At 42.7% G+C, this 22,145-nt stretch overlaps 2 protein-coding genes across 7 annotated transcripts; one reads left to right on the top strand and one right to left on the bottom strand.

Moving 5' to 3' along the window:
* Positions 1 to 4,332: 4,332 nt before the first annotated feature.
* On the bottom strand, positions 4,333 to 17,126 carry kdm1a (lysine (K)-specific demethylase 1a). Of its 4 annotated transcripts, none has more exons than XM_086182537.1 (22): positions 16,827 to 17,126; positions 16,060 to 16,111; positions 15,409 to 15,702; positions 14,986 to 15,154; positions 14,690 to 14,823; positions 14,513 to 14,591; positions 14,345 to 14,437; positions 14,155 to 14,261; positions 13,835 to 13,916; positions 13,569 to 13,663; positions 12,665 to 12,682; positions 11,216 to 11,358; positions 11,006 to 11,096; positions 10,758 to 10,892; positions 8,893 to 8,966; positions 8,169 to 8,280; positions 7,964 to 8,096; positions 7,687 to 7,874; positions 6,551 to 6,665; positions 6,280 to 6,407; positions 5,647 to 5,793; positions 4,333 to 5,184 (listed from the first exon to the last, which is right to left on the bottom strand). In XM_086182537.1, exons 2-22 carry the CDS (start codon positions 16,102 to 16,104, stop codon positions 4,984 to 4,986), a joined length of 2,583 nt encoding a protein of 860 aa, XP_086038663.1. In that variant the 5' UTR covers positions 16,105 to 16,111; positions 16,827 to 17,126; the 3' UTR covers positions 4,333 to 4,983. The 4 variants fall into 4 exon arrangements, with proteins under 4 accessions (XP_086038663.1, XP_086038664.1, XP_086038667.1 ...); XM_086182538.1 differs by having other exon boundaries at positions 14,986 to 15,151; XM_086182541.1 differs by having other exon boundaries at positions 14,986 to 15,151; positions 16,075 to 16,111.
* tmem30b (transmembrane protein 30B) lies at positions 17,069 to 22,047 on the top strand. Of its 3 annotated transcripts, XM_086182545.1 has the most exons (9): positions 17,202 to 17,320; positions 17,456 to 17,469; positions 17,569 to 17,770; positions 18,060 to 18,167; positions 18,315 to 18,422; positions 18,901 to 18,988; positions 19,083 to 19,220; positions 19,349 to 19,555; positions 20,699 to 22,047. In XM_086182545.1, the coding sequence occupies exons 3-9, from the start codon at positions 17,579 to 17,581 to the stop codon at positions 20,875 to 20,877; spliced, it is 1,020 nt and encodes a 339-aa protein (XP_086038671.1). In that variant the 5' UTR covers positions 17,202 to 17,320; positions 17,456 to 17,469; positions 17,569 to 17,578; the 3' UTR covers positions 20,878 to 22,047. The 3 variants fall into 3 exon arrangements, with proteins under 3 accessions (XP_086038669.1, XP_086038671.1, XP_086038670.1); XM_086182543.1 differs by lacking the exon at positions 17,456 to 17,469 and having other exon boundaries at positions 17,069 to 17,324; XM_086182544.1 differs by lacking the exon at positions 17,456 to 17,469 and having other exon boundaries at positions 17,210 to 17,320.
* The last annotated feature ends 98 nt before the right edge of the window (positions 22,048 to 22,145 follow it).

The raw sequence follows: 22,145 nt of genomic DNA, 5'->3' as shown, positions 1-22,145 counted from the left end.
CACACACACACACACACACACACACACACAACTTCAAAGGGTGGTTTTGAAGGTTAAGACTCTGTATTAGTGGTAGGATTAGTGTAAGGGGCTTGGGAATGCAATGTTATCTATGAAAGTCCTCATCAGGAGACAAGTTGGAGAGAGTGTGTGCGTGTGTGATAGAGATTGGGATTATTTGATGATGAATATGCATTTGAAAATAATTGATTTTGTTGACTCGGTCTCGGGATCTTTCTGTGTGAGTCTGCATGTTCTCCCTGTTCCTGTGTGGGTTCTCTCTGGTACTCCAACTTCCTCCCACAGTCCAAAGACATCAAGAGGGGACGAGGCTGATTGATTGATAAGCGGAAGAAAATGGATGGATGGATGAATGATTTTGTTGATTTGTGTTCATAATTAATTTATTTCTGTTAAATTTCTTCACATTTTTATTGGACCCTCTGTTTTTCAGGGTTTATTCTTTCCCTCATTAACAAGGGGGCGTGTCCTGACTTCTCAGGCGTTAGTGATCAGATCTAGATTACAGTATCGCACTGTTGCACGAGACTACGCTACACAAGAAACAGAAGAATACAGGGGAAAAAAAATACATTTGTTTACAATGGGGAACCGAAACAAATCAAATGGAAAATCTGAAAATGACCGAATATGAAGAAGTACATTTCTTTTTTCCAATTTCAACTAAATCTCAACATCATGTGGTAATTATGGGGCTTTGTAGCTACATTTGTTTCTCTATATTTATGACTACGGCAGTTTTACTCCTTCGTAGTCCAGCAGCTGACGGTATGCAAAATAAGCAGGAAGGCAAATGAGGCAAATTGTTCAGGTAGAAAGAGGAAAACCACAAACGGTAGAGGAATGCAAAGTCAGCACACACACACTGCGTCCTCTTAAAACAGCTCCCAGCTTTTTTTATGAGAAGGTAACAACAGCCTTATTGTCGTCAGTGATGCACGTAGTGCATCGCACATGAAAATAGTTTTCGTTTTACCAATTTCCCCTCAAACAAGTAATTTCCTCCATCTTGGGTTTACTCCATGTTCAGTTAGGCTGAAGCCGTTGAAGGAACGTGACTCCTCAATCCTCCTCAGTTTGAATCTTAATCTGTTGTTGATTTTCTGATCGATCATCTTCCAGCTGCTCTATGTCCTTGACAGCAGGTTAAAGGGAAATTCGGATCTATTTCAACCTGGGTTCAATCCTCAAGTGTGTCCGAACCGAAATTATCATCAGGGACAAAATCATTTGATTGACAGTTGTTCTAAAATGAAGTGAGAAAACAAACGCAAGATCACTTTTTAGGACAACTCGGCGTCGAAGCCGTCTACTAAACATGTTTACTTTCACCCCTGACTTACACAGATTGTTATTCCAGTGACATCATTGAAAGGCGTCCTCCTATTAGCATCCTTTTCACTTTCTCTAGCGTACCATGTAGGGAGGCGTGTTTTGACATGTTTTCTGGAAGCGTCATGTTGAAACTTATCAGAGACGAGCATTCAGTCTCCTTTAGCATCAAGAAAGTGCAAATAATTCAGATCCAAAGTCATGGTAGAATATTTAGCTGATTTTAACAAGGGTGTGAGTGAGGTATTTGAAGTCTTCTCACTCAATATTGGAGCTGTATTCAGATTATTTTGGTCCCTGTCAATCATCTTGGTTGGGAACTACCAGAACTTCCCTTTTAATATAGTCGCACTAAGTGTTGTTTTTTTCTTTCCCACACTGAGGATTCTCAGTGTTTATGACGCGGTTCTTCAGGGCGTCACAAGATGATTTGTGGGACTTGCAGTAATGTGGGAATTTTCTGAATTCTACAGTAGCGTATGGATGGTATACTGGTTTAATGAAGTACTCATCACTTCAATAAAGTAAAATACTTTTCCACAGTCAAAAAAATACTCTGTTCAGGGTAATAACCTCAGTATAGATGTAAAATTGTCTTAATTTATCGAAAAAAGAGGCGTTTATCCAGACGTTTTAATGAAATGAGTGGAATATATGTATATAATTACATCCAGCTGAAATACTTCAGTCATTCTATTTCTGACATACCCGAAAAATAAGATAAAATCATACAATAATCTGCAAAAATGTATGTACAACTTTCACTGGATGGCTGGAAAAAAAGTTTTTCATGTTTAAAAAAAAGGGGGGGGGAGAATTAATCTTAAAATGTGTTGATTTCAGTCCCCCTGCACTACAAGCGTGCTGAGGCTGCTTTTACAAAGGCGTTGATCGCATCGACCCTCCTCAGGAAAACGAGCACAGATGTCATTAATAGAACGACTGAGGGCCGAGTTCCATTCAGCTCACAGCTCTCAGACTCGTTAATGTTATCAGTCACGCCTGTGCTCCTTCAGCTGCGACGGCGAGAGAATTTCTGCTCTTAAAAAAAAGCTTAAAAAAACACTAAAACCCACCATTTATTGTCAGATAAGATAAACTTCCTGATATGAACTCTCCGAGTGTATGGAGGGTTAACAGTGTCTCCTGCTTGTTGGGTTTAATCTGGGCTAAAGTGTGTGTGTGTGTGTGTGTGTGTGTGGTTGGGGGGGGGGGGGGGTTCTACCCTGACACAGTGGTGCCTGTTTGGATCCTGGTACTCCTGAGCCTCAGCAGCCTGACCTGAATATGTGCTATCAAGTCAACCATAGAAATGACTCAGTGGTGCTCGACACAAGTGGAGCAGGAAGATGGAGGCGGGGGGGGGGGGGGGGGAGAGAGAGAGAGTGAGTTTACTGCCTCCATCAGGTGTCTTTTGTTGGAGGAACTGAGGGGGCGAGTGAACGTTCGAGCACCTCCAAGGGTTGGAGAGAGGCTGCCTCAGATCAGGAGCTCCCACACCTTCACGCCCACGACACCCAAAATAAAGGAGCCATAGAGACCTGCACCCACCCACCCACCCACACACAGCTGAAGCACCAGGCCCATCTAGATGTTACTGCTATTCTAACAATGATGGCTACACTTGGCTTTTTTGTTTTTTGTCTTCCTTTTTTTTTTCAAACTGGCAATCAAGGCACTCACAAACATGGGAGGAAATAATCAGAAAGAAAGCAGTGCATACAAATTAAAACCCACTTTTTTATAGAGGCTAAATCCCATCCATACACACTTTAACCCTTTTTAAAAATCTTTTTATGGTTGAAATCATAACAAACACGTATTCTCATTGTTTTAATTTTTTTTCTGGTAACACCTTCCCTACATATGCTAATTGGAAAGCTCCTTTTTCACAGTGGCTAAAAAAAAAAGGGCCTATCCAAACAGATCCAAATTAGGATGCATTTTAAATGTAACTCCTATGTCTATACTTTCTATTTTCTTTTTTTGGAAATTATTATGCAATAAGGGGAACGTCGGAACAGTAGAGGGTCGATCCAGGATCCCCGAAACAAAACATCTGAACCACGAGAAAGCTTTTATTACGGTGGCTGTAGTTTATTTTGGTAACTCAGAAAGCCGACGTGTTTTGACCGCTTTACGTCTTTGCCTGGACGTTAAAAAAAAAAAAAAAAAAAAATGCTCACGTTCCACATTTATCACATTGCAAGTGGAAATGTGGTAATCTCATACATGAAATATGACATAACTTAAGACATATTTAGACGATGGATGAGATCCAGGAGGTGTTGGTGCTTGTGTACATTCCACCTGGCACCTATAAACTGAGGCTCCTCTGCTGGATCTGCCCAGACACGCCGTGCTCTCTCGTCTGAAATACTTTTATATCTGACTGGCAGTAATCAGTTGATGGGAGACGACTAGCAGTAGAAATACTCACTATACACTGCTCCAAACCTACGGAGGTGAAATATACTGCAGTCCACCCCCCCCAACCGCCCTCCATCTCAAATTACTGTTGTTACATCAAACATCTCCTTTGGTCACGATAATAAGAACCGCGGCTCCGGGGGAAAACAGGGCCTGTGACGCTGAGAGAGCATGGAAACAGAGTGGCACGGAGCCCTGAAACTATTCCACAGAAAAAGCTCATAGTTCATGGTTGACCATTTTAATCTCCCCCCTCATTCATCAGATCCCCCACTATGTAGAGCTGCTGCCAGAGACCCTCATCTCTCCCACACACACACACACACACACACACAGGCTCTACCACAGACCCTGGGAAGCAGCCAGAGCTACAAGGAGGAAGCATCACAGGGAGGTCAAAGCAGGAGCAGCCATGATACTTTGCATGTACATTTACAAAAACACTTAAACAGGAAGCAGCATACACACTCTCTCACACACACACACACACACACACACACACACGCTCTTCACGTTCTACTTACTCAAATCAATTGACATAGAAACACTGATTCCAATTGCAATTTCAATCTTTTAATAACAAAACATGACAATATAAAAAAGTAATGAAAATCATAATAAAATACTTAAACTGTCATGACAAACAAAAAAAAAAAAATTCACATTTCAATATCTTAAATCTTTTTAGCATGATACAAACTATACTACACTCTGTGACCTAAATGATAGAACTGAAATTTAGGAGCTACAGTACAAAGGAGAAGAGACAAGGCCTCTGCGATGACCCCGGAGGGAAAAGACGTGGATGGAGAATGTGCTACTTGGTTGGCCATCTGCCTTTTACATCTGCTTGAACAGTTTTTAGATGTTCAGATTGTACTCATGAGTAGATCTGGAAACACATACACGCACGCACGCACGCACGCACGCACCGGTGGAAGCAAAAGTTAATGACATGCTTTTGTTTTTAAGACTGGAAAGTCACACATTGATAGAGGAATAAATTATTAGTGTGTACTAAATCGTTCTCAGGCCCAGCATCTCCCTCTCCGTGTACTGTGTGTACATTCACACATTTCGCTGGGAGTACAATCACTAACATTCCAGACTAAAAGTATGAATTAGTGATAAACACTTCAACGGGATCCATTGGAGGTGTCTCATCAGTTTGAGTTAGCCTTGCAGTCCCGTGTTAGCACCTCATACGCTTGGGGTGGGCTGAGCCTGTGGAGGGTTGCTGGCGGCTGTGGGAGTGGTCTGTCTGGGAAGTGTGTACATGGCACCCAGGAACTGATCTGCAATGCGTCCAGCCTCACGGAGCCCGCTGAGCAGGGCACCGTGAACTGTGGCGGGATAATTCCTGATGGTGTGCTCGCCGGCGAAGAAGAGACGAGGAACAGGCTGGGGGGAGGGGAAATTTACATCGATGAATAACAAGCCGCCAAAGTTGGATGGAGCTAAGTTAGAGTGATACACACCCATGAGTGATCTGCCTTTCTCAACTTTAGGTAATGTCATAAAGGTGCATTGTCTTCATGACATCATCTTTATGACATCGTCATGAGTGTAAGACACCTAATGGTGGGTACTTGAAAAGGCAAAATCCCCTTTTAGGGTGAAATATCACTTTAAAGAGGAATTAAGATGAGCTCCCTGCCAGAACACATCAGTCAGCCCGTAAATAGAACCATGCAAACTTCAAACCAGCCAAAAAAAACATGTTGGGGAAAAAACTAGTCGGCTTTGGTTTGGTAGAAAATTATGGGCAGGCTGGGATCCTCTCCCTCGTTTTCTCACACTCACAACACACACACTCACAATTTTTGACGTGAACGTCGAGCCACCTTTCCCTCGTGTTCTCACCTGTGAGGCGCCCGGTATGGCGGGCCCCGGAGTGATGGGCTGAGCCATCAGATCGTAGTCGTTACCCGAAGAACCTGCCGCAACGTATGAATAGGAGCCCCGCGCCCAGGGGTCGGCACGCCAACGAGTGACCACGGTTTCCTTTGGCTGCCATGACGACAAACAACAACACAAACACATGAGGCCTCTTTTTTCCATGCTGATATTAGGTGGACCTGTAAGAAGCTCAGACGCTGGCTTCCATTTGATTTCATCCCATTTGAAACCATAAGCAAATTATTCATAATGACGGTGGTTTGGAGACGACTCTTCCAGTGAGTGTTCACATGTGCTTGCTGTGTCGAGCTGCGCTGGTTAGGAAGGTCAAGTCAGGATTTTGACATTCCACTGTAAGTGTTGGGAAAAAAAACAAATTCACACACACACAAAAAAAAAGAAAACTGAAAACCCCTAATGATGCAGCTTAAAAACAAAATTATGTGACATTGTGAGGACCTGTTTGGACCAGTTTCTTCAATGTAAACCTGAACCAAAATGGTAAAGTTGTGGGCCAAACAGTTCCACCGTGAGCCAGAGGAAGACGGACTCTACACAACATCAACAACTTCAAGTGTGGCTCTGTGACGTGGTTACCTGCGGTACAGCGCTGCTTCCAAATATTCCTTTGAGGATGGCGAGGCAGCGTCCCACAATCACGTCATCACTGATGTTCTCCATGATGCCCGCGGCCTCACCCGCCATGAGAGCCAGCAGGATGGGGGCTGAGCAGGAGAAAGGTTTATGTTTAATTAGATGATGTGATAGCATAAGTGGATTTGCTGCCATTTAAAAAAAACAAACAAACAGAGCAGCTATGCATAACGTCAATGATTGTGCGGGCTGATCATTCAAAGTCACTTGTCACCTTTGTAGAGGTTCCAGAAGAGGAAAAGTTCGCCTCGACTTGCTGTAGTAGAGCCAACATGACCAAACAGGTTGACGCTGGGATCCCAGAAGACGCGGTCAAAACACAAAACCACCTGTAACACAAAATAACAAGTCGCACAACAGTTTAAAAAAAAAGAAGAAGCTCTTTTCAACAAGCAATGGCTGCATCTCTCCTATGACAGAATGGTGGAGCTCCCTCTGCTGGAGGGAGAGTTCGCTGCAGCTGAGATTGCATAATAATGCAGTATTCACTGAGCTGCAGCAGAATTAGGAGAAAACTACTGTGCTGCAGATGATGCCCTGCAACAGAGAGCAGAGGGAGTGACGCAGAGTGAGTCGCCTGGTGGAAGGGATTACTAACGCACACCAGCAGGATGCATCTTTCATTCACACGCCGAGAGACTTCCTCTCCTCACGTCACCCTCTCAATCTCCGCCTCTATCCTCCATTTCATTAAAGCATCGGGGTGAAGCAAAAAAACATTTCCGGGGGGGCCTTTGATCTCAGTGCTGCCAGCTAACATCTACACTGATTTATCACAGCGAGACAAGGGAGACGGTGGATCTATAGCTTTTTATTACAGCGGAGATGCTAACTTAGCATTTATTACACCTGCTATTTTGATATAAAAGCCAGCAGGGAATGCAATCAACTTCCGAATGCTAATCAGTGTTTGGCCGACGAAGCCGTCCAGCAGCTGAAGGTCATGTTGCCAACATCAGGACACTGCAGTAGTAAAGCTGCAGGAGGCCTCCCCAAGGAACTGAATACTAAGTCCTGCTGGACGGACGGACGGACGCACGCACGCACACACACACACACACACAGGATGTGATTTAAAGGCTGATCTGGACCTGTCAAGAGTAACGCTTAAAATACACTGGTCAGGTCGTTTTACCTGCCACACTGTGTTCCTTCTGTGTTCTGATGAGTTCGCAGGAGAAGATTTTAGGTAGTGATTTATCTATTTTACTATTCATAGAGGAAAACAACAGCCCACAATGCCTAGTGGTGCACAAAGTGCATCGTTAAGTGAGTAAGCACTGTCCTGTAGTCGGTGCGGGTTCAGGACTTGAGTGCTTGGCTTCAGATTTGGAAGAATGTCGTTCAAACCTTGTTGAGGTTGCCAAAGCCCATCCTCTGTATAGCAGCCGTCTTCCACTCAGGCAGCGGTGGGACAAACTGCACGGCGGGCGGTTGCTGCTTCAAGACGCCCAGCGGCAGCGTGCACAGCACAGCATCACACTTGTATATGAAGGTTTGGGTTGTTGAGCGAGTGTTGACGGCAATCACTTCACAACCTGGAGAGGGAACAGATACACAGGTGGTTAAAAACATCTGTACTGACATTGATAACAAAAGAGGAAGATGAACACACGTGTGCACGTACCAGAGGCTGTGTATCGAACCTGCCGCACTGCTGTGTTCAGTTTTATGTCCAAGCCTTCAGCCAGGGCCACGGGTACACACGAGTAACCGTTCCTGACAGTCAGGTGGCTGCCGGTGAACTCAAAGTCATCGTCCTGCAGATAAAGTCAGGATATGTCAGGCTGCTGCCTCGACGCAAATCACGGGACTGGAACAGTGATACACACCTGATCCCAATGCTTGAGTGAAAGGGTGGAGAGAGGTGTAGCATTGGCAAACTCCAGGTTAGCAAAGTGCCAGTCTAAGATCTGCCTGTCCCGGGACGACAGGTACACGTCACTGAGAGGGGAGAGAGATGGAGGGACAGACTTGTTAATATAAACGGACAAGTTTATTGGTGCACAAGCTGAAAAAGCTGAACCTCAAACTGGTACAAAGTTAATTATACATAATATAAAAACAGCCCTAAAATGAAAACATTAAAAAAAAAAACAAATGGGGCAAACAGCCATGGCGCACAACAGAAGTAAACATGTGCTGCTAAGGGCTGCGGGGCTCCAACGTGCTATTAATTTAGTAAAAAAAAAAAAAAAAAAGTGAAGTATTTTCACAATTCAGGATTGTAACAAACTAAACAGCCAACTTTACTTTATCTGCGATTGCTGAGCGATCAGAAATCTAACAAACTCAACCGCTTATGTCTTGAGGAACATTTAAATTCACTTTATTTTAAAATTTGACCCAAGACACTTAAACCAGCTGCTTCAGGAGCTGCAGGTGTATTTCAATCAATGACGCAGAACCTTGTTTTTTTCCCTCTGAACTGTGCTACTTCTGCGGGACGAAAAAAAAAAAGTGCTGCGGGGTAAACTAAGTACACTGCGATCGTGAGAGGGACGAAGGAGGAGCAAATGGGCTTTGAGCAGTGAGCTAAGGAGCAGGGGGTGTTACCTGGGTGGATTGGCCTCCAACTCCTGCAGCTTCTCCTCCAGCTTCACCTGCAACTCCACCAGCTCATCGTATTCCTACGTAGAGAGACACGGCAGAATGGAAGGTGAAAAATACTGCTGCGCAACAACGAGTTTAGTACTTTCCCCCCTTCCTCCTGATATTGTTGTACAAATATCCCTTTTAAACGTGCATTTTACATAGTACGTTAAAAAGTTTGTGACACTTTTGCCATGTGACACCTTGATAGTCAATGTTAAATATATAATTGATGTCAGATTATGATTTTTTTTTTTTTTTTTTTACTGATTGAGAATTGTGATTGGAAATACTGCCGTCCGAGCCAGTTCTAAGGAGCTAATAGTGCATCAGATTTCTTTCCAAATGATGTCTCAAGTGTTTTAAATAGAGTTGATTGTATTACACTTCTCATTAGCATGGAGGACTGAAATGAATAATAATAAGGATAATAGGACTATCTGACTCGGTATCTTCCAAACCCACACAGATACTCTGATATACAGTACAGTGAGGTCAATCGGTGTATTTTGAGTTTTCTCATATCACCACAACATTGATATGCCCCTAATTTTTTTAATCTTATTTAAAAACTGTCAAGTTTTAAGTTAAAAAAAAACAACTGTTTAGCTAAAAAAAAAAAAAAGAAAAAAAAGTTAAACATCAGATACATGTCGATTACATTACATAAATCATGAGCGTGACCATTTACTGTTGCTGGTATTTCAGCATTAAACATCACCATATATAATAAACAACACACATTATCACGATGCCTTCAATCGTTTTCAAGACATTTCCCCATGCCACGAAAATGTAAACGTCTCTGAGTGAGAGGAAAACGTGAAATGTGTGTATATCTGTGTCAACAAGTATGGTGCGCGCACACACACACACACACACACACACACACACATGCATACATCCCCAGAGGCTTTCAGTACATGTGGAGAGGACAGGCAGCTTCCAGAGGAAGGTCCACCTCCAGCTGCTCATCAGTTCCCCACCAGAGAACTGAGCAGGACAGCAGCACCCAGGCTGGTCGGAGCACCTACAGGGTCTAGAGACATCAGGCTCACAAGATAACCTGGGAAAATCTCCTGATATGCTCTCCCCTCCACTGGGCTTTCAATCTTAATATTTGGTGCAGTCATGTGCACACACGCTCACATGCACACACCCGGCTACATGCTCACTGATGTGCTATATCTGCAAACAAGAAGGTCAGACAGTGATTCAAGACCTTGAAGTGGTTTGTCAGCCAGCGGATGGGTACGAGACAAATCCGCTGCAGACACCAGCTGTGTTTAAACCAGGCAAGACCTCCTAAAACACACACATACACACACACACCAGTAACAGAGGTGATTTATCCACACCAAAAATAAAACAGCAGCACTCGCTCTAATAATACATCCTAGTGAGGCATTAAACCACTTAAACATAGCCTGTCTGGTTTACTTAGATAGCACAGCGTCCTCCCTGTCCTACTGGTCTACAACACATCTACCCTCCTCAGTGCTACACATTTAGAGCAAAGCACACAGTGAGCGACCTTCTGACCTCTTGACAACCCAGGAAACTTCATTCTACTTCAAAAGTAGTTCCAAACACAGACACTATGCAACAGCCGCGACACCACAAACACAGTTGGGAACGGTGCGGTCTGTCTGCTTCAAGACATTTGAGGGAGTAATGAAAGTGTCACAAAAGAATCTGTTCTGGAAAACAATCTGTCAACGTTACTGGTCTGTAGTTTAAAAAGATCCACAGGAAATGTCAGGAGAACAGTTCCCTATGCTGCTGTTGCACATGTTCTTTTGTGTGTCTGTAAGGGTGCGTGGGCTCACTTTGCAGAGCGCAGTGAGGTCTCGGTGCTTGCTCTTCACCAGGAACTCAGCTGTGATGTCCCTGGGGGGTTTGACCTCACTGGCTTCTTTATACTGCTGGTGGAGCTCTTTAACCCGCTCCTTGGTGGCCACCATCTGAAGGAGAAAGAAAAGGAGACTCGGTTAAGTCTCGCAGAGCAATTCTAGTCTATTAAAAACTCACTGACAGTGTGAGACTCATGTCTGCTGCTGTCCTGAAGAGAACTGACCTTGTTTAGAAGATCCCGGAGATCTTCCTGAGTCTTCACAATCTTCTTCCAGTGTTCTATCTGCTCGTCCTTCACATGCTTCTCCTGCAGCCTACACACACACACACACACACACACACACACACACACACACACAGGGTACAGCTATGAGAATCTGTGCCCACCTCTTATTATTTGGGTACATATATCAGTCATTTTGTGAGCACTCACTGTATGACCACTTCCAAGGCCTGTCCCAGAGAAACCGGCTTGTTGTTGAGGAAGTTGAAATCCAGCTGGTGGCTGAGGTAGGAGGTGGCCTCCAGCAGTCTGTTGAACTCTTGCTCTACCATCTCGTCTTTTTCTTTCGGCACCTGCAATCGCACAATAAAGACGTTTGGACCGTCAGGCAGGTGTATGACGGCAGAGGTGGATTGTGATTTGCTCCGAAAGCTGAATTGTATCTTTGCAACTCTGTGTCTCTACATGTCGTCGTTTTGATGAGACATAAAAGTCACGGGTTCATTAGTAAACAGAAAAGGAACGAATACTGTTGTTGCTGCGTCTTCATGAACAAGCAATAGCACATTAAAACATGCTTTTGGAATGACTCAGTGTGCTGGAGGAGAGCCAGACTTGACTGGTGTGCAGCACCTGTGACACCTCAAATGTCGATGGCTCAATGGGGCCAACGCCTCAGCACCAAAATCCTGAAAGCATAACTTTTGTTTTCTATGCAATCAAAAGGGCTGCAGGTACTTTGGCTGCCAGTGGCGCTGGACATTTACAAAAATAAAGGCGCAGTAATAGTGCAGCAACAGGTTTCATGTCACGTCTCCAGTATGGAGGTTTATTTTCATATCTATTATTTTCGGTATTGGCGCCTTGTGTCCACATTCGGATGTCTGGTGTCTGATTTCGTAGAATACACAGTGTAGGTGCTAGAAACATCAGCAGATTAGCCCATGGTGAGAGGCTAATTTGGTCTGTTTTCGACATGTGTAGAACATCAGCGTGGAGCACAGAGAGGGTCAGAGGTAGAAAAAGCATCTTATTTAGCTCACTGGCAGCCGTTAGCTTGTTTTTGCTGACACTGTCTGCAAAACGTATCTGAACTCTGCTGTGAAAGATCAATTTTTTTCTTCTTCAACGGCCTCTTGCAAATACTGGCGCAAAAGTAAACATATGGAGACGCTTTGCAAACAGCAGAGATCACGAAGGTGTCCACAGGGAACGAATGGACTTCCAAGTGCGTTAACGGATAAATGGGCCCAAAACTTCAATATGTGGAAAGGAGACGTGACATTTGTGGACATTTTTTAGTAAAAAAAAAAAAAAAAAATTTTTTTTTTTACTGTATACCAATTTTACATTCAGCTTTTGGAGCCAAAATCATCATTTGTGTTGGAATTTATATGAGTAAAGAAGACAAACTCTGTTAGTTCCCAATTCAAAGCAGAAACATTTTGCAATTTAAAAAAGCCATTCTTTTGTGGATCTTGGTCTTTAACTAAAACAGTAAAGTAAAAATGTGTTTTTCCAAAGGTTTTTTTTTTTTGAGAAGACGGGAGGTATTATTTAATAGAAGGATGAGACATTGTGGGTTACTCTCAGTAACCCACCAAAGAAGAGGATGTTGTCTTAAGTGATATGAAATTTGTAAAATAAACCAATACATACACTTGTGCACCGTTCACCCTTTAGTTGTTCAGCGGAAGACGCAGTTGAGGAGACAAGAAGAGGGGAGGGAGAGGGAGAAAGAGAGAACATATTAAGTAAACACAACTTGAGCCTCAAACAGATTTGCACTAAAGTAAAACATGTACATTTCATTTGCATTTTTCCTGTGGCGGAGGAAACAAGTCACAGATGATGTGGATGCTCCTAGAGCCCAGTTGGCTGGTCTCAATGGAAATGGCCTGAACATGAACCTAAACATCCTACTGTTGCTACCACTTAAAGGGCAGAACAAGAGAAAAACACTCTTGATTTTCCATGTTTATGACATTTAATGACTGTATCTGTTTTGTGGTCTGCTCTGTTCTGAAAGCAACTGGGGCTGTTGTTGATGACAACTGAAGAAATTAAATGACTCCACAATTCATTGTGTTTTTGTGGCTTGGGGAAAGCCAGATTCCTCCCTGAGGACCTAAACACACAACACTTTGATGCCAAGAGGAAACTTGTGAGCATTCACAAACATCTTCATTTAACGGATGTAAACAACATGAGGTCTTAGTTAAAACATATATATCATCTGGATAGAAATATCAAATACAGCTGTAGCTACACTGATGGGATGAATGGTTATTCTTGAGGTTAGCTGCTTGTAAGGGAACTTGACCCAACGTGGAGCTAAAAAAGGTCAATGTGAAGCAGGAAGGTATGTTGTCAAGCATTAGCTGCCTCCAGTAAATCTCAGGCACGGCTCTGCTACCATAAGCCTGTTGCTATCTATCAAGCTGGGAAGTCGTGTTTTCGATTTACAGATAAATCCTGCGACACCAAAAATACACCAAGAGGAGGTCTGGCTGGTGCACCAGGAGGGAGCACAGTTGACTATGACGTGGAGACACACACTCACAGCCTGGCCGTTGGCTTCGTACAGCGGACACTTCTGTTTGATCTTGGCCAGCTCCATGTTGACCTGCTTACTGACTACTGCCATGGGATTCCCTCCTGAAAAATACACACATACACAACTGACAATGACACACCACTCCCATGTGCAATGTCACCCTCTGCAGGTTGGTTTTACAAACTGAAGAATCTCTGAGAGGAAGGGATGAACAACTGGCTCAGACAGGAGCTAACAAAACACTCAGCATTCACCAGGGATGTGAATCTTACCCAGGCCTGTCACCACCATGGCTCCTAGGTCAGCCACATAGTTGCCCTTCCTAAATGTGGCCACTCTGCCTCCAACACGGTCCTGGACACACAGATTGACAAAAATAGGCATCAAACATTGGTACGGTAACGTGGTCAACTTAAATAAGTCATAAACCTTCAGAAATTAACCCTTAGTAACCTGTTACGTCATAATAAGTAGAATGCCTATTTTATATTCCATTTATCAAACCATCGGCTGGATACTAAAACACAAACAAAAACAGTGCATCTTAACCTGAAATAATAAGAAGGTTTGAGACACCCAGTAAGTGACCTACCCTAGCCTCCAGTACTGTAACATCCATACCAAAGCTCTGCAGCTGTCGAGCCGCAGCGAGGCCAGACACGCCGCCACCGATCACTATAACCTTTCCAGTCTTCTTAGCTGCGATGACAAGCATGAATTTAGAATCCTTAGAACACATAATATTTTGAAAATGTATTTTCCAAGAAACGAAGTGAACTCACTGGGTAAAGGTTTGACCCTCTTGTAGATGCCGAAGTTAATGAGACCGTGCCTTTCGAGGTAACTGTGTATCCTATGGACCAGCACAGCATCACCTAAAAGCAAACAAAGCTCATTAAATCCCAAAACTTAAATCTTCTTGGGAAAAAGAAATAGAATTCATGTCTCACTGTTGTACGGAGCTTCGAGCTGCTGTGCTGTGGCCTCAAAGGTCAGCTGGATCTTTGGGTTGTCCAGCCACAGTTGGAGCTGGAAGGGGTTAACAGGAAGCAGTATCTATAAATGGTTCATAAACATAATCCCAGCGCCTTTTGAAGATGAGGTAATGTGTGTACATGTACACTTACTGTACGGTTGCGGATGTAGAGGAAGACCTTCTGAGTCTGCTGAGGGCCACTGATGATGTCAGGGAAGCAGGCGGCCTCCTGGGAGGTCATACGGTCGTGAGGGAGACGGCTCTGAAAAGCAGCTCCCTCCACGCCTAATTATGAAAACATTCCGTTAGTACTGAACTCACTTCTTAAAAGGTTATGAACATGGTCAGTAGGGCAACTTGTCAACAGGAGGGGGACAGAAGAATAAATAACAACTACTAAAAAAAATGTCTCTTTTTTACTGTTTTGATTTGATGCATCAGACACACCAGATGGCTCCTCTGGTTCGCTATCATTCTCTTCCTCTGGGGGAGGAGCGGGAGGAGGGATGACTTGCTTCCTCTCCTTCTCCGCCTTCGCGTTCCTCTCCTCCTCAGAGTAATATTCGTCCTCCGACAGATTAGCCAGGCTCTCGTCCATCTCGCGGTACTCCACCTGCAACAATAGGCACAATAAAAGCATCATTAAAACCCGCATTCCCGTGCTTCGATCCTCGCATTGCTCCCGCATCTATTGCAAGCGCCATGAACGTCACACTGCAAATACAGGAAGAAAAATGATTTGAATTGCAAACGGAACATGTGATGATCCTACAATCAAAAAACACACATAGATTAGAGTGATCAAGTCCTTTCATCAATGGCAAAGGGCTTCCCTATGAAACAGAGGGAGCAGAATCCTTAAATGTTTACTTTTGCTCGCTTGCGTCGACTTGTCCTGCGGACTTCAGCTGAGTCCACGTCCACCCCCCCAGGGCCTGCTTGGTGGGGCAAAGGCGCTCCTCCAGGCTCCCCACTAGGGGATGATCTCTCCTTCTTCTTTACATCCATAGGTCCTGCAGCTGAGACTGAAGGACCAGTCTGGGCATCAGAAACTGGGGCCCTATCACCTCCAGCTGCTCCTGCGGAGGACGAGGAGGACGAGGAAGAGGACCCAGCATCTGACTTCTTACTAGACAGCATAATGGAGGATGTTGGAGGCCTCTCCTGAAAAAAGGGCGGCATACATTAGATAAAATAAAATATTGAACAAAACAGTAGTCGTGGATAAATAAAATGTGGCGGCTTAAATATTAATGTATTAATTAAAACATTTCTCAAAACAAATATGAACATGATGGATCGTGTCTGTTGGGAAAAAAAAAATTGAGATATGTGTCACTAATTGCAATAGTCCTAATTCAAAATAGGATACATAAGTCCACCTGCTATCACATGGTAATCAGCTGAAAACATGGGAGATGCTTCATCGCCTCAAAATGTCACACCTGTGTCACAGAATGACGTAGGTGTGTGAATGTCATGGTGTAATGAAATGAGGGCTCCATGGCAAGTAACAATAACCTTGTCTTGTTTTACCCATTTCTCCGTGCACCGGGTAATATCCATTCAAACACTAAGAAATGAAGACAGAACCAGAAATAGGATTACGAACAGGACCAGCTAAAGAAAAATATTGGCCTCTCACATTACAACTAAAGTCTACACATTTAAGAATAAGACAGTCAATGTGTTTCATTGTGGCGTTTTTTTCACCCTTTTTTTTAAATGGAGGAAAAATATCTACCTCGATACGGACTTTGGTGTATATGTTAAAATAAAATTAATCCCCACAAGGATATTTGATAATTAAGAAGCTACTCTGAACAGACGACAGAAAGTCCGTTCTCGTCCAATTAAAAATAGCTAGCTAGCTCGAACTACAACGCTAATAGCAGAGTACCTTTCACAGTTAGCTTGTGTTAGCTAACGAAATTGTTGTTCGAGACGGGGGCTAACATAATATCCACCTCTATATAAAGTCGTGCTAATTGCACATCGGTGCAACGACATGTGTACTTTAATACAACTTGAATCGTTCCAGATACGTCTACTTCCAAATGTATCATACGAGACAGGCAACGTTAGCTAAAGCTGCTAACAATGAGTCCCCGGCTAACAGTGGCACAGTAGCAGGTGCGACTTGCAAGAAAAGAGAGCAACCGGCGTCGTTTACAGAAGTGATCTGCACCTACAAACTGACGGTACACGCTTGGTACACTTCCCCACACATCGGTGCATTGTTTTGAGTGGGAAAGGAAAGTCTGTAATTTCATAATTATGGATATTACCTCTCAATCCCCCGAAGATGTCAACACAAAGATAGCACAGTAGCAGCAGGCTCCTTTCAATCAGCTCTATGTCGATTGGTGGATCGAAAGTGTTACCCAATACTACATAGTACAATGATTGGCTGAAGCAACTGTCAATAAAAAGAGAGGCAGTATTTGCTTCTCGAAAGTCTGTTTTTTTCCGGTTTTTCTGTTTTCACACGATGTTGTTCAAACGCAGTGTTTCTACCATAAAGTGGGAAATAGTTTGGATCGAAGTTTCTAGCTTTTATCGGTCGTGATTCAGCGTTTCCTCACACTTTTGTCCGGTTGGCTCTTTGCGGTGAACGACTTAACTGATCTCAGATCGGTTTGAGGTGACGTCACACAGGAGGAAGCACAAGATGAGCTGGGGAGGTGGGGAAGAGACAGGTAAAGGTGATATGTCGCGGAGCGCCTTCGGGAAGTAGCGTTCATGTTTTTTGGACTCCTTTATGTCTGAGATTTAGCGGACTGTAAGTAAGTAAACCCCAAATTTATTTATAGATAATGAATATCTTTGAACCAGTTTACTTTGAAGTACGAGTGAGCTTTATAGTTGGCGATAAGTAGATTCTTCAGCCTGTTTTCGTCTCTGACTCTTGCTGCAGTTCAGCAACGGGAGGTGAATATCTAGACATTACAAAGATGAGTGAAAGAACTTGAAATAAGTATGAGAACATGCTATGAACGAACTGAGCTAACCACGTATGTCTCTCTACAGAACCAGCACCATGGTGAAGAAGAGTAAAGGGGAGTCAGCCAACCGGCCTGACAACACCGCCTTCACCCAGCAGAGGCTTCCTGCCTGGCAACCCATGCTCTCCGCTGGCATCGTCATCCCGGGGTTTGTCATCATCGGTCTGGCCTTCATAGGCATCGGGGTTGCTCTCTTTGTCACTTCACGAAGCATCCAAGTGCTGGAGGTATGAGAGAGATCTGAAATCATCTGATGCAAGATTTCAAATGTTATTCAATTAAATCTTTAAAAATAAATATGAAGGGGGAAAAAACAACCTGTTGAAGCAAATATAATCATTATTTTCATGTTAAAGTGTGCGTATGGGTTGGGGGATGCATGTCCTATGCACTTTTTTTTTTTTTTTTTTACATGCAAATGGCTTGTAGACTTGTTTGAAAAGGTGAGGGGTGTGTAAGGCACTATGGAATTGCAAGTGATCAATATTTAATAATCACCTCTCATCTCCCCTGCAGCTTGACTACACTGGTGTAGAACAAAACTCTGCATGCTTTAAATGCTCTGACCCAGATGTGAAGAACTGCGAGTGCACGCTTAACTTCACCATCAACACTCTATTTAAGGTGGCAATGTCATTTTACACACACACACACACACACACACACACACACACACACACACACACACACACACACACTTCTCTTTAATTCACACCAGTTTGAAGTCTGACTCACGCATCTGTTTTTGTGATGCCTTTTCTTTGTTTACAGGGGCCGGTGTTCTTTTATTATGGTTTGTCAAACTACTTCCAGAACTACAGAAGGTACGGTGTCTCAAAAGATGCCGAGCAGCTGTCTGGAGACCTCAGTGCCTTTAAAGTGAGTTAACAACATAGGATATTGGAAATGTGTGTAAAATAACACACACTGTTACAATTTTCAAGGCAAAAAAATGGATTTGTCCACAATGAAATCAGATATCTGGCACAGAGCTGAATTTTCAGATTTGATGCTGGTGCCAATATCAACAAGTTAAAAAAGAATTCTACAACGATACATCGGCCGATATCCTTTCCGCAATAATCTCTCATATGTAGTAGAAATATATGTAATTGAGGTTGGATATTTCCTGTTAAAAATACCACATTTTATTGTCTAAAATGACATCAGCGCACTGAAAGAAGGAGTTTGATTATTATAATTTACTACAGGTGTCTTTTTCTGAAATATGTCGCATAAAAAAACAAGTTGTTATGTCTTCAGAACATATAAACCAACATATCAGTTATAGGCCAGTATCAATCGATATGATTGGTCATTTGAGTGCATCAAATGCAAATTTCTGTCTTTCTTGAAGAGTCCCACTGACGACTGTGTCCCCTATGACTATGTCAACAACAAACCAATAGTGCCATGCGGAGCAATCGCAAACAGCTTATTCAACGGTATGTTCATGTAAGATCACCTAACTTGGTGAACGAGCTTTAATGGCAGCGTTAACTGAATGCTTATTTGTTTTTTTTTTTTTTTGCCGGGAAGACACATTTGTGCTGTATCAGACGGTACCTACTGGGAAGAAAGTGGTACCCTTGGATGGGAAAGGAATCGCTTGGTGGACCGATTACAACATCAAATACAGAAACCCCAGCGTTAAACCTCTGAAGAATGCATTCAATGGTAGTAACTTCATTTCCGTTGAGTATAACTTGCTCATGTTGTACTCAGTGACTGATATTGTGGATAAGAGAGACTTTTTTTTTTTTTAAATCGTGGAAATCATAGTTACTGAAGGGTTTGTTTTGCAGGTACTGTGAAACCTGTATTTTGGCCTAAACCTGCTTATGAGTTGGACCCGTCAGACCCAGCAAACAACGGCTTCATCAATCAAGATTTCTTGGTGTGGATGCGGAGGGCTGCCCTGCCAGATTTCAGAAAACTGTATCGACGTATCACAGAAGGGGATTATGCCGAGGGGTTACCAGCGGGGAACTACTCCCTCAAGATTGCCTACAGTATCCTTCCACACATCATGTATTCTAGGGCCGTCTTACAAGATGGTGCTTGTATTGCTTGCAATCGCTTTTACTGAGCTTCGATTCTCTGTAGCACGAGGGAGAAAGCAGGAACTGCTTTAAATTTTGTATTAAAAAGCAGACACTTTTATTTTTCCCTTATCTTCATCAGACACATCAGCGTATGTTCGATTTCTAAACAGGTTCTAGCCTATGGAAGATAGAAATTCTTTACATAAAACCCGACGATGATCTATTCTGGCCTTTTTTTCGCATCACTGTCATTGGAGTGGTTTTAAAAGTTTCACAAAAATGCAAACGTGTATCAAGTTTCAATTCTAAAGGGGTCAAATAATGATATTACCACTAGTGTTCTTACTGTGCTACTGCGACAACAGCAGCTCGGCCCCGACCTGTTTTTCCAGTTGGGTGTGGTTCTGTTTGCACCCAAGCAGAACGAACACAATGAGAGGATTTGTTTAGGTGAGAGAGGGAGAAAAAAACAGGCCCATGAGTAGGCAAATGCTATCATTTTCTTTTCTTTTTACTATTACACAACAGGTATGTTTCCAAGGTTGAATCTCTTAACTTCAAATCGTATTTTAATGGCTTTAGTTTCCATTAATTGTAAACTATATATAAAACTATCAGCTTCATACAAAGTGCAAGAAACCTCCAAGGAACTCGCAGCAAAACACGTCTCTTTGATAACTTGATAAAGGCGCGAGGCTGAAACTCATCAGTCTTGTTTTATCAGTCCAACATGCCAAAAAAAGGCATTGTTAAGTGTTTTAAAGAGAATGCCTGGGATTTGTACTGCATTTGGGTATACATGTACCCCTTAGATTACTTCTAACAAGTTGATTTTTGAGTCCAGGAAGCCAAAACATTTTTAAAACCGGCAATTTGCAGGATTTCAACTTCAGGAAACATAATAATCTGTAAACTGTATCTTCAATGTCTTATTCTCAATTAGTAATGCTTGAAGTTTGAGTTACATATTTTACGTCACTCAATTCTCTCAAAAGAGTACATTCAGATAGATAATTGAACAGTAGGACTTCATGGAAGCTGATACAAGAACACGTGAGTGAAAGAAAGTTCTGGTCATCTTATATACCCTTGACGCTTTCCCCCTCCCAGACTATCCCGTTCTGAGCTTCGACGGCAGAAAGAAGGTGGTGTTCAGCAACGTGTCCTGGATGGGTGGCAAGAACGAGTTCCTGGGTATCGCCTACCTCGTGATTGGTTCGATGTGCGTCGTCATGTCTATAGTCATGCTCATCATCTATGCTAAATTCAAGTTTCCTGAGGAGGAATGAATGCCTTTTTTTAACTTAAATGCACAGTTCACTTCTCACAAAAGAGCTACTGCTATAATTTGTATATATTAAAGGGATTCACATTTGTTATTCTTGATGTTAGTAGTATCTCCTTGTGTGCAGAGGGAAGCCTGATGTCATCTTGTGGCATGATGCTCGATTCACGTTTCCTCATGGACTGCAAATAAGAAGGGAATGATACTTTTCTTGCATTCTGAGAATATGCACTCGTGTGCAGGCACATCTATGCAATGGTCTCCTTTTAAGTGGGACAGTTAATGCTGGGATCTCAAATCGTGGCGTGTGAATACAATTTGGAATATATCCATTTTAATATGATGAAGCCATCACCATGAATCGTTGGGTACAGATTTGATGTGGCTTACAATGTGCTGACGGGAAGGAACATGCCAACTATTTGGGCTTTTTGTTCATCATTTTTTAGTTTCAGACAAGCAGCTGCCCCCCTTCTGATTCCTCTGTGTGCTTTATGGAACTCTAGACTGCCACTGGACAGCTTGCTGCTAGCTCACTTAGCTGCAACGAATGATTTCTGTGGGTTAGTAGAGAAAGTTGTCTCAAAAGCCTTATCAGTTCTATCATGGTGAATGTTAAGCACAAGTTGTATGGATACAGGCAAAGAAATTATTTTGAGTGTTGTATATTTGACCACTTTTGGGACACTTTTCTCTCCTGCCCCACTGCTAGCATTCAACGCAGCTAAGCTAACTAGCAATTAGCAAGTACTTCTCCATGCAGAGAGGAGGGAAGGGTATCTCCCTGCCCGTCTGATACTAAAGATGATGTACTGTAAATTATTTTCCCCAAATGGTGGCATGTGCTCCTTTTTGTTAAGTTTCTAATTTTGCTTTTTAATGGATATTGCAGGATTTTTCACAGGCCTTTTTCACTGTTCCTTTGAAAATGTTTTCATTACACAAAGATACCTCGCTGCACGTCAGTTGTAATATCCAAGCCATAATATGAGACGAGAAGTTACATTTGTGTGTGAATGTGTTCATATGAATTGAAAATGCATACAAACTGCAAATAGATCTCTTTCACAGGCTATGCAAACTCATACTGTACTTTTAACAGTTTTACCTTTTTGTTTTAAAATTCTCTTAAATTTTATTTGAAGTTGATATTTCTGTAATAAAACAATTCTAAACCATACTGCGGCTTTCTCTTGTCATTTTTTTTCAATTCAAATTTTAAAACATTAGTCCAAGCCTACAACTCCTTTTTATTTCACTTTCAAAAGTCTG

Source organism: Aulostomus chinensis, chromosome 17 (genome assembly GCF_037954235.1).
Source record: "Aulostomus chinensis isolate RoL2024-O1b breed Wild chromosome 17, RoL_Achi_v1.0, whole genome shotgun sequence".
In the NCBI taxonomy this organism is placed as follows: domain Eukaryota; kingdom Metazoa; phylum Chordata; class Actinopteri; order Syngnathiformes; family Aulostomidae; genus Aulostomus; species Aulostomus chinensis.
The sequence above is the reverse complement of the archived record's forward strand: the minus strand, read 5'-3'. Positions and strand labels throughout refer to the sequence as shown.